A 13,028-nucleotide genomic window follows, 5' to 3' on the forward strand; every position below is an offset into this window, starting at 1 on the left:
TAGACCTGGCCTGTAGACTTAGCCTGTATTATAATAGATCTGACCTGTTTTATACTAGACCTGGCCTGTAGACCTGGTCTGTATTATAGTAGATCTGGCCTGTTTTATACTAGACCTGGCCTGTAGACCTAGCCTGTATTATAATATACCTGGTCTGTATTATACTAGACCTGGCCTGTAGACATAGCATGTATAATAATAGACCAGGCCTGTATTATAATAGACCTGGCCTGTATTATAATAGACCTGGCCTGTATAATAATACACCTGGCCTGTATTGAAATAGACCTACAAGTATAATAATACAAAGCTGAACAAGGAAATGAATGTCCACTCTTCATTGCTATTCAATGCAGATCCCGCCTTCATTCGTATTTGATAATTTTTCTCGAAATATAAAAGCACAACATAGATTTAAGCTAGTGGCTTAATTAGTTGAACATGTTATTACTCCAACCAAGTGAAAGTGAGAAAAATGACACGTTTTGATTTTCATAAAAAATAACTTTATATCAAACGACGGCTTGCACATGCGCAGTTCGGTGCGAGAGACCGACATGTTTCTACCCATGAGTTCAGCCAGACAACAGCATGTCAACGCCTTCAAGTGCTGTGAGGTTTTATATTGGAGAAGCAGCTTCTGCCTCTCTTCATACTGTACTTTCATTGGCTTTCTTTTATAGAGGAGACGGAATGCAATACGTCTAAAATTAGAAGTACCAGTACGGCGCTCCGGACATCTCCGGCCCAAGCCAAGCACTGGTTACAAGTTGACTACACAGATCTAGCACAGTGTTGCCAACTTCTCAGTAAGGAAAGTAGCTATTGGCTGTCCTTTTTTGAAAATGTGTCGCTAGAGGTGTCTGAATACTCGCTAAATATAATTGGCAACACTGAGATTCTAATATCAGCTTTATCCATCTCGATAGACCAGACGGACCGGAAGCTCACCGCCCGGAAGCTCACCGCCCGTTCACTGTGGACATGTTGCCATAGTAACGCAGGTGACAATAACATGTCGGCAAAAGCGAAACAAAGCAACAAGTCAGCGGATAAAAATGCAAACGACAGAAATGACGCTGCGTCCAAAGTAGGAAGATATGTTAAAACCCTATTAATAGTTGATATTATTTGAATGATTTGCTACATCATTTGTCTGGTTATTTGGATTATTTGACAAACTTGTATCATAGCTAAAGCTAACATAGTTTGGCTAGTTAACCAAACCCACTTGTGTTCTGAACCCAATGAATACAGGACAATGATGCTGAAAAAGCCAACCCTCAATGGAAACTTATTTCCCATGAACAAATCAACACGCTGTTGGATTTGACAGTGGAACAAGTGCAACTGTAAGTAGCAAGGATATATAGGCCTACTAGCCAGTTTATTTGTAAGTGTTTCATGTATGCTAACCTTTTTGTTTTACTACAGCCAGTTTGAAGAAATACTTGGTTTGAAGAACTACCAGACATGTCTGAAGGAGGCAGCCCTGTTGGACTACTTTGTCTCTGGCTTCTGGTGGGCCAGGGAGATGAACTACACCTGTCAACAGATCTCATTCATCATGGCTCTACTGCAAGTGTTACTGGACAATATCAGGGGTAAGTCATAGGATTTAGAGGTAACAGACAGTATCAAATCACATTTTATCGGTCACATACACATGATTAGCAGATGTTATTGCGGGTGTAGCGTATTGCTTGTGTTTCTAGCGCCGACAGTGCAGTAATATCTAACAAGTAATATCTAACAGATTACATAACATATACCCAATATACACAAATCTAAAGTAAAGAAATGGAGTTAAGAATATATACATATGGACAAGTGATGTCAGAGCGGAACGGACTAAGATACAGTAGTATAGAAAACAGTATATACATATGAGATGAGAAATGCAAGATATGTAAACATTATTAAGTGAATGAGATACCATAGAATAGTATAGAATACAGTATGTACATATGAGATGAGTAATGCAAGATATGTAAACATTATTAAGTGAATGAGATACCATAGAATAGTATAGAATACAGTATATACATATGAGATGAGTAATGCAAGATATGTAAACATTATTAAGTGAATGAGATACCGTAGAATAGTATAGAATACAGTATGTACATATGAGATGAGTAATGCAAGATATGTAAACATTATTAAGTGAATGAGATACCGTAGTATAGTATAGAAAACAGTATATACATATGAGATGAGAAATGCAAGATATGTAAACATTATTAAGTGAATGAGATACTGTAGAATAATATAGAATACAGTATATACATATGAGATGAGTAATTTACTGTGCAACCTATCATTTTGATTTGTTACCACGAGTGTGCCCCAACCAGGGATGGAGAAACTTTGATTGGGGGTGGGGGCCACAAAATCTGAACTCATCATGCCCGGCCACAGTGGCTCGCAGGCCTGCATATCCACATCTATACCCACACATGCAGACAGCCTTTTTTGTGGGCCCTAAGTAACATTTAGTTGGGGTTCCACCTCACTTTGCGAGAAATTTTAAGTTGCTCCCCGCTTGACAGCAGAGCGAAGAAAATAGACGTTTTAGAGTTAATTTCCTCCAAAACTTCACAATTTGAGACGTTGCCGTTTGAAAGCAAGTTTGCTGCAATTCTACTCATTTTGCCCTGGAACAGAGTCATAGAGAGAAGATTGAGCAATTTATAACTAATTTCACACAATTCTACTCATTTTGCCCTGGAACAGAGTCATGGAGAGAAGATTGAGCAATTTATAACTAATTTCACACAATTCTACTCATTTTGCCCTGGAACAGAGTCATAGAGAGAAGATTGAGCAATTTATAACTAATTTCACACAATTCTACTCATTTTGCCCTGGAACAGAGTCATGGAGAGAAGATTGAGCAATTTATAACTAATTTCACACAATTCTACTCATTTTGCCCTGGAACAGAGTCATGGAGAGAAGATTGAGCAATTTATAACTAATTTCACACAATTCTACTCATTTTGCCCTGGAACAGAGTCATGGAGAGAAGATTGAGCAATTTATAACTAATTTCACACAATTCTACTCATTTTGCCCTGGAACAGAGTCATAGAGAGAAGATTGAGCAATTTATAACTAATTTCACACAATTCTACTCATTTTGCCCTGGAACAGAGTCATAGAGAGAAGATTGAGCAATTTATAACTAATTTCACACAATTCTACTCATTTTGCCCTGGAACAGAGTCATAGAGAGAAGATTGAGCAATTTATAACTAATTTCACACAATTCTACTCATTTTGCCCTGGAACAGAGTCATGGAGAGAAGATTGAGCAATTTATAACTAATTTCACACAATTCTACTCATTTTGCCCTGGAACAGAGTCATAGAGAGAAGATTGAGCAATTTATAACTAATTTCACACAATTCTACTCATTTTGCCCTGGAACAGAGTCATAGAGAGAAGATTGAGCAATTTATAACTAATTTCACGCAATTCTACTCATTTTGCCCTGGAACAGAGTCATGGAGAGAAGATTGAGCAATTTATAACTAATTTCACGCAATTCTACTCATTTTGCCCTGGAACAGAGTCATGGAGAGAAGATTGAGCAATTTATAACTAATTTCACACAATTCTACTCATTTTGCCCTGGAACAGAGTCATGGAGAGAAGATTGAGCAATTTATAACTAATTTCACACAATTCTACTCATTTTGCCCTGGAACAGAGTCATGGAGAGAAGATTGAGCAATTTATAACTAATTTCACACAATTCTACTCATTTTGCCCTGGAACAGAGTCATGGAGAGAAGATTGAGCAATTTATAACTAATTTCACACAATTCTACTCATTTTGCCCTTGAACAGAGTCATAGAGAGAAGATTGAGCAATTTATAACTAATTTCACACAATTCTACTCATTTTGCCCTGGAACAGAGTCATGGAGAGAAGATTGAGCAATTTATAACTAATTTCACGCAATTCTACTCATTTTGCCCTGGAACAGAGTCATGGAGAGAAGATTGAGCAATTTATAACTAATTTCACACAATTCTACTCATTTTGCCCTGGAACAGAGTCATAGAGAGAAGATTGAGCAATTTATAACTAATTTCACGCAATTCTACTCATTTTGCCCTTGAACAGAGTCATAGAGAGAAGATTGAGCAATTTATAACTAATTTCACACAATTCTACTCATTTTGCCCTGGAACAGAGTCATGGAGAGAAGATTGAGCAATTTATAACTAATTTCACGCAATTCTACTCATTTTGCCCTGGAACAGAGTCATGGAGAGAAGATTGAGCAATTTATAACTAATTTCACACAATTCTACTCATTTTGCCCTTGAACAGAGTCATAGAGAGAAGATTGAGCAATTTATAACTAATTTCACACAATTCTACTCATTTTGCCCTGGAACAGAGTCATAGAGAGAAGATTGAGCAATTTATAACTAATTTCACACAATTCTACTCATTTTGCCCTTGAACAGAGTCATGGAGAGAAGATTGAGCAATTTATAACTAATTTCACACAATTCTACTCATTTTGCCCTGGAACAGAGTCATAGAGAGAAGATTGAGCAATTTATAACTAATTTCACACAATTCTACTCATTTTGCCCTGGAACAGAGTCATAGAGAGAAGATTGAGCAATTTATAACTAATTTCACACAATTCTACTCATTTTGCCCTGGAACAGAGTCATAGAGAGAAGATTGAGCAATTTATAACTAATTTCACACAATTCTACTCATTTTGCCCTGGAACAGAGTCATAGAGAGAAGATTGAGCAATTTATAACTAATTTCACACAATTCTACTCATTTTGCCCTGGAACAGAGTCATAGAGAGAAGATTGAGCAATTTATAACTAATTTCACACAATTCTACTCATTTTGCCCTGGAACAGAGTCATAGAGAGAAGATTGAGCAATTTATAACTAATTTCACACAATTCTACTCATTTTGCCCTGGAACAGAGTCATAGAGAGAAGATTGAGCAATTTATAACTAATTTCACACAATTCTACTCATTTTGCCCTGGAACAGAGTCATAGAGAGAAGATTGAGCAATTTATAACTAATTTCACACAATTCTACTCATTTTGCCCTGGAACAGAGTCATAGAGAGAAGATTGAGCAATTTATAACTAATTTCACACAATTCTACTCATTTTGCCCTGGAACAGAGTCATAGAGAGAAGATTGAGCAATTTATAACTAATTTCACACAATTCTACTCATTTTGCCCTGGAACAGAGTCATAGAGAGAAGATTGAGCAATTTATAACTAATTTCACACAATTCTACTCATTTTGCCCTGGAACAGAGTCATAGAGAGAAGATTGAGCAATTTATAACTAATTTCACACAATTCTACTCATTTTGCCCTGGAACAGAGTCATAGAGAGAAGATTGAGCAATTTATAACTAATTTCACACAATTCTACTCATTTTGCCCTGGAACAGAGTCATAGAGAGAAGATTGAGCAATTTATAACTAATTTCACACAATTCTACTCATTTTGCCCTTGAACAGAGTCATAGAGAGAAGATTGAGCAATTTATAACTAATTTCACACAATTCTACTCATTTTGCCCTGGAACAGAGTCATAGAGAGAAGATTGAGCAATTTATAACTAATTTCACACAATTCTACTCATTTTGCCCTGGAACAGAGTCATAGAGAGAAGATTGAGCAATTTATAACTAATTTCACACAATTCTACTCATTTTGCCCTGGAACAGAGTCATAGAGAGAAGATTGAGCAATTTATAACTAATTTCACACAATTCTACTCATTTTGCCCTGGAACAGAGTCATAGAGAGAAGATTGAGCAATTTATAACTAATTTCACACAATTCTACTCATTTTGCCCTGGAACAGAGTCATAGAGAGAAGATTGAGCAATTTATAACTAATTTCACACAATTCTACTCATTTTGCCCTGGAACAGAGTCATAGAGAGAAGATTGAGCAATTTATAACTAATTTCACACAATTCTACTATTTTGCCCTGGAACAGAGTCATGGAGAGAAGATTGAGCAATTTATAACTAATTTCACGCAATTCTACTCATTTTGCCTTTCATTAGGGGCTGTGTGTTCAACCACCTAATCATTAATACCTTCATTAGGGGCTGTGTGTTCAACCTCCTAATCATTAATACCATTAGGGGCTGTGTGTTCAACCTCCTAATCATCAAGACCTTCATTAGGGGCTGTGTGTTCACCACCTAATCATTAATATCTTCATTAGGGGCTGTGTGTTCAACCTACTAATCATCAAGACCTTCATTAGGGGCTGTGTGTTCAACCTCCTAATCATCAAGACCTTCATTAGGGGCTGTGCTAGTTGTGGAATTCATCAATGTAGCCATAAGAATCCTACTAGACGTTTATTACTTCTCTCTCTAGCCGGGGCGGTGCTCTGCCAGAATGTGGACACCATGGAGCCGGCGCGAGATATTGCTTGGGAAAACGTACCTTAATCCATAAATGGGATTTGGGATAATTAGGAATACAGCGCCATCTCCCATCCTTGGATTAAGGTACATTTACCGAGACACATCTCACGCTCCTGGCTGTCCTGATCTGGCTGTCCTGATCTGGCTGTCCTGATCTGGCTGTCCTGATCTTAGCTGTCCTGATCTTAGCTGTCCTGATCTGCCTGTCCACATCTGGCTGTCCACATCTGGCTGTCCTGATCTGGCTGTCCTGATCTTGACTGTCCTGATCTGGCTGTCCTGATCTGGCTGTCCTGATCTTGACTGTCCTGATCTGGCTGTCCACATCTGGCTGTCCTGATCTTAGCTGTCCTGATCTGGCTGTCCTGATCTGGCTGTCCTGATCTGGCTGTCCTGATCTGGCTGTCCTGATCTGGCTGTCCTGATCTGGCTGTCCTGATCTTGACTGTCCTGATCTGGCTGTCCACATCTGGCTGTCCTGATCTTAGCTGTCCTGATCTGGTTGTCCTGATCTGACTGTCCTGATCTGGCTGTCCTGATCTGGCTGTCCTGATCTGGATGTCCTGATCTGGCTGTCCTGATCTGGCTGTCCTGATCTGGCTGTCCTGATCTGGCTGTCCTGATTTTAGCTGTCCTGATCTTGGCTGTCCTGATCTGACTGTCCTGATCTGGCTGTCCTGATCTGGCTGTCCTGATCTGGATGTCCTGATCTGGCTGTCCTGATCTGGCTGTCCTGATCTGGCTGTCCTGATCTGGCTGTCCTGATCTTAGCTGTCCTGATCTTGGCTGTCCTGATCTTGGCACGGCACCGTTCCTGCTAGAGAGGAAAGTAATGAACGTCCAGTCAGACTCTTATGGCTAACGTCAATATGGACGTGCTGCGGCTAATACCTGTGTTCATATCTGTCCTCGACGTCCCAGAGAAGCAGATGCCGTTTGTTGATAACCTGAATGAGTTTGCCAAGTTGATGTCAGGAACGCGCCAGTCTCCTTCTCCAGAGGTGGACTCCCTGTTTGATGCTGAGCATGCCGTGTGCATCACTGACTACCTGAAGTGCAGGTAGCAAGACTCTTCTCTCTTAGCCTTTTTTTTTAAAGTAGGGCCTACATGATTAATATCACACGAACACTGCCCTTACTTACCTCGAGTCCCGTGTGGCTCAGTTGGGAGAGCATGGCGCTTGCAACGCCAGGGTTGTGGGTTCATTTCCCACGGGGGGACCAGGATGAATATGTATGAACTTTACAATTTGTAAGTCGCTCTGGATAAGAGCGTCTGCTAAATGACTTAAATGTAAATGTAAATGTTACCTGGTGATAATCCATTCAGAGCAGTGAACCTCATAGTGGATGTTGAAGTTCTGATCTGTTGGTTACTCATCTTGGTTCACCTGTTTTACTATAGTCTCTTTCAGAACTACCAACTCTATGAGTTTCTCTTCAACCAACCTAGAGAGGAGCTGCTCCTTGGAGAGAAGGTGAGGCTGTGTGTGTCTGTATGTATGCTCTTCAACCGACCTAGAGAGGAGCTGCTCCTTGGAGAGAAGGTGAGACTGTGTGTCTGTATGTATGCTCTTCAACCGACCTAGAGAGGAGCTGCTCCTTGGAGAGAAGGTGAGGCTGTGTGTGTCTGTATGTATGCTCTTCAACCGACCTAGAGAGGAGCTGCTCCTTGGAGAGAAGGTGAGACTGTGTGTCTGTATGTATGCTCTTCAACCGACCTAGAGAGGAGCTGCTCCTTGGAGAGAAGGTGAGACTGTGTGTCTGTATGTATGCTCTTCAACCGACCTAGAGAGGAGCTGCTCCTTGGAGAGAAGGTGAGACTGTGTGTGTCTGTATGTATGCCCTTCAACCAACCTAGAGAGGAGCTGCTCCTTGGAAAGAAGGTGAGGCTGTGTCTGTCTGTATGTATGAGGTTTCCTTAAGGAAGCTAGTGGGTACCTTGGAAGGGCAGTGACCATAAAGAGAGTCCGTTCCTGTCATTGTCCCTAACCATGTATCTGTAACTTTCATTTCTGACTAACTATCTCACCATCAGGAGACCATTTATCTGTCATCTCTGACTAACTCACCATCAGGAGACCATTTATCTGTCATCTGACTAACTCACCATCAGGAGACCATTTATCTGTCATCTCTGACTAACTCACCATCAGGAGACCATTTATCTGTCATCTCTGACTAACTCACCATCAGGAGACCATTTATCTGTCATCTGACTAACTCACCATCAGGAGACCATTTATCTGTCATCTCTGACTGTCTCACCATCAGGAGACCATTTATCTGTCATCTCTGACTGTCTCACCATCAGAAGTCAAACTAGTGGAAGCACTTTACTGTAAATGCACTGGTCCCATTCTGCATGTACTGGCTCTATACTGCATGTACTGGCTCTATACTGCATGTACTGGCCCTATACTGCATGTACTGGCCCTATACTGCATGTACTGGCCCTATACTGCATGTACTGGCTCTATACTGCATGTACTGGCTCTATACTGCATGTACTGGCCCTATACTGCATGTACTGGCCCTATACTGCATGTACTGGCCCTATACTGCATGTACTGGCCCTATACTGCATGTACTGGCCCTATACTGCATGTACTGGCCCTATACTGCATGTACTGGCTCTATACTGCATGTACTGGCCCTATACTGCAATTACTGGCCCTATACTGCATGTACTGGCTCTATACTGCATGTACTGGCCCTATACTGCATGTACTGGCTCTATACTGCATGTACTGGCTCTATACTGCATGTACTGGCCCTATACTGCATGTACTGGCCCTATACTGCATGTACTGGCCCTATACTGCATGTACTGGCTCTATACTGCATGTACTGGCTCTATACTGCATGTACTGGCCCTATACTGCATGTACTGGCCCTATACTGCATGTACTGGCCCTATACTGCATGTACTGGCCCTATACTGCATGTACTGGCCCTATACTGCATGTACTGGCCCTATACTGCATGTACTGGCTCTATACTGCATGTACTGGCCCTATACTGCAATTACTGGCCCTATACTGCATGTACTGGCTCTATACTGCATGTACTGGCCCTATACTGCATGAACTGGCCCTATACTGCATGTACTGGCCCTATACTGCATGTACTGGCTCTATACTGCATGTACTGGCCCTGTACTGCATGTACTGGCCCTGTACTGCATGTACTGGCCCTATACTGCATGTACTGGCTCTATACTGCATGTACTGGCCCTATACTGCATATACTGGCCCTAAACTGCATGTACTGGCTCTATACTGCATGTACTGGCTCTATACTGCATGTACTGGCCCTATACTGCATGTACTGGCCCTATACTGCATGTACTGGCCCTATACTGCATGTACTGGCCCTTTACTGCATGTACTGGCCCTATACTGCATGTACTGGCCCTATACTGCATGTACTGGCTCAATACTGCATGTACTGGCCCTATACTGCATGTACTGGCTCTATACTGCATGTACTGGCCCTATACTGCATGTACTGGCCCTATACTGCATGTACTGGCCCTATACTGCATGTACTGGCTCTATACTGCATGTACTGGCTCTATACTGCATGTACTGGCTCTATACTGCATGTACTGGCTCTATACTGCATGTACTGGCCCTATACTGCATGTACTGGCCCTATACTGCATGTACTGGCCCTATACTGCATGTACTGGCCCTATACTGCATGTACTGTGCTGAAACAAAGTTATTCAAACAGTTCACTCTGTTCCTCTCACAGCATGTATGGAGCCTATAATAACATCAGATCCCATTATCACAACATGTATGGAGCCTATAATAACATCAGATCTCATTATCACAGCATGTATGGAGCCTATAATAACATCAGATCCCATTATCACAGCATGTATGGAGCCTATAATAACATCAGATCCCATTATCACAGCATGTATGGAGCCTATAATAACATCAGATCTCATTATCACAGCATGTATGGAGCCTATAATAACATCAGATCCCATTATCACAGCACGTATGTATCCTATAATAACATCAGATCGCATTATCACATGTATGGAGCCTATAATAACATCAGATCTCATTATCACAGCATTTATGTATCCGATAATAACATCAGATCCCATTATCACAGCATGTATGGAGCCTATAATAACATCAGATCTCATTATCACAGCATGTATGGAGCCTATAATAACATCAGATATCATTATCACAGCATGTATGGAGCCTATAATAACATCAGATATCATTATCACAGCATGTATGGAGCCTATAATAACATCAGATCCCATTATCACAGCATGTATGGAGCCTATAATAACATCAGATCTCATTATCACAACATGTATGGAGCCTATAATAACATCAGATCCCATTATCACAGCATGTATGGAGCCTATAATAACATCAGATCTCATTATCACAGCATGTATGGAGCCTATAATAACATCAGATCTCATTATCACAGCATGTATGGAGCCTATAATAACATCAGATCCCATTATCACAGCATGTATGGAGCCTATAATAACATCAGATCTCATTATCACAGCATGTATGGAGCCTATAATAACATCAGATCCCATTATCACAGCATGTATGGAGCCTATAATAACATCAGATCTCATTATCACAGCATGTATGGAGCCTATAATAACATCAGATCCCATTATCACAGCATGTATGGAGCCTATAATAACATCAGATCCCATTATCACAGCATGTATGGAGCCTATAATAACATCAGATCTCATTATCACAGCATGTATGGAGCCTATAATAACAGCAGATCCCATTATCACAGCACGTATGTATCCTATAATAACATCAGATCGCATTATCACATGTATGGAGCCTATAATAACATCAGATCTCATTATCACAGCATTTATGTATCCGATAATAACATCAGATCCCATTATCACAGCATGTATGGAGCCTATAATAACATCAGATCTCATTATCACAGCATGTATGGAGCCTATAATAACATCAGATATCATTATCACAGCATGTATGGAGCCTATAATAACATCAGATATCATTATCACAGCATGTATGGAGCCTATAATAACATCAGATCCCATTATCACAGCATGTATGGAGCCTATAATAACATCAGATCTCATTATCACAACATGTATGGAGCCTATATTAACATCAGATCCCATTATCACAGCATGTATGGAGCCTATAATAACATCAGATCTCATTATCACAGCATGTATGGAGCCTATAATAACATCAGATCTCATTATCACAGCATGTATGGAGCCTATAATAACATCAGATCCCATTATCACAGCATGTATGGAGCCTATAATAACATCAGATCTCATTATCACAGCATGTATGGAGCCTATAATAACATCAGATCCCATTATCACAGCATGTATGGAGCCTATAATAACATCAGATCTCATTATCACAGCATGTATGGAGCCTATAATAACATCAGATCCCATTATCACAGCATGTATGGAGCCTATAATAACATCAGATCCCATTATCACAGCATGTATGGAGCCTATAATAACATCAGATCTCATTATCACAGCATGTATGGAGCCTATAATAACAGCAGATCCCATTATCACAGCACGTATGTATCCTATAATAACATCAGATCGCATTATCACATGTATGGAGCCTATAATAACATCAGATCTCATTATCACAGCATTTATGTATCCGATAATAACATCAGATCCCATTATCACAGCATGTATGGAGCCTATAATAACATCAGATCTCATTATCACAGCATGTATGGAGCCTATAATAACATCAGATCCCATTATCACAGCATGTATGGAGCCTATAATAACATCAGATCTCATTATCACAGCATGTATGGAGCCTATAATAACATCAGATCTCATTATCACAGCATGTATGGAGCCTATAATAACATCAGATCTCATTATCACAACATGTATGGAGCCTATAATAACATCCGATCCCATTATCACAACATGTATGGAGCCTATAATAACATCAGATCCCATTATCACAACATGTATGGAGCCTATAATAACATCAGATCCCATTATCACAGCATATATGGAGCCTATAATAACATCAGATCTCATTATCACAGCATGTATGGAGCCTATAATAACATCAGATCCCATTATCACAACATGTATGGAGCCTATAATAACATCAGATCTCATTATCACAGCATGTATGGAGCCTATAATAACATCAGATCCCATTATCACAACATGTTTGGAGCCTATAATAACATCAGATCTCATTATCACAGCATGTATGGAGCCTATAATAACATCAGATCCCATTATCACAGCATGTATGGAGCCTATAATAACATCAGATCTCATTATCACAGCATGTATGGAGCCTATAATAACATCAGATACCATTATCACAACATGTATGGAGCCTATAATAACATCAGATTTCATTATCACAGCATGTATGGAGCCTATAATAACATCAGATCCCTTTAAATTGATTTGTTCAACCAGAGCTATTTTCTAGGAGCTGCAACGTTCCAGGATGTGACATAATAAACTACTCATCATTTCCAGAGACA

The 13,028-nt window shown here is 40.0% G+C and overlaps 1 protein-coding gene across 1 annotated transcript in view; it reads left to right on the plus strand.

The window, feature by feature from the left end:
* Positions 1–558: 558 nt before the first annotated feature.
* The window catches only part of LOC129865245 (ciliary-associated calcium-binding coiled-coil protein 1-like), a 40,200-nt gene continuing 27,730 nt past the window's right edge, over positions 559–13,028 (plus strand). The window contains exons 1-5 of the mRNA XM_055937870.1: positions 559–1,090; positions 1,258–1,352; positions 1,435–1,604; positions 7,389–7,527; positions 7,873–7,945. Coding sequence (XP_055793845.1) covers positions 1,016–1,090; positions 1,258–1,352; positions 1,435–1,604; positions 7,389–7,527; positions 7,873–7,945 — 552 coding nt within the window. The 5' untranslated portion in view covers positions 559–1,015. The remainder of the gene's footprint in view (positions 1,091–1,257; positions 1,353–1,434; positions 1,605–7,388; positions 7,528–7,872; positions 7,946–13,028) is intronic.

Source organism: Salvelinus fontinalis, chromosome 1 (genome assembly GCF_029448725.1).
Source record: "Salvelinus fontinalis isolate EN_2023a chromosome 1, ASM2944872v1, whole genome shotgun sequence".
Classification (NCBI taxonomy): Eukaryota; Metazoa; Chordata; class Actinopteri; order Salmoniformes; family Salmonidae; genus Salvelinus; species Salvelinus fontinalis.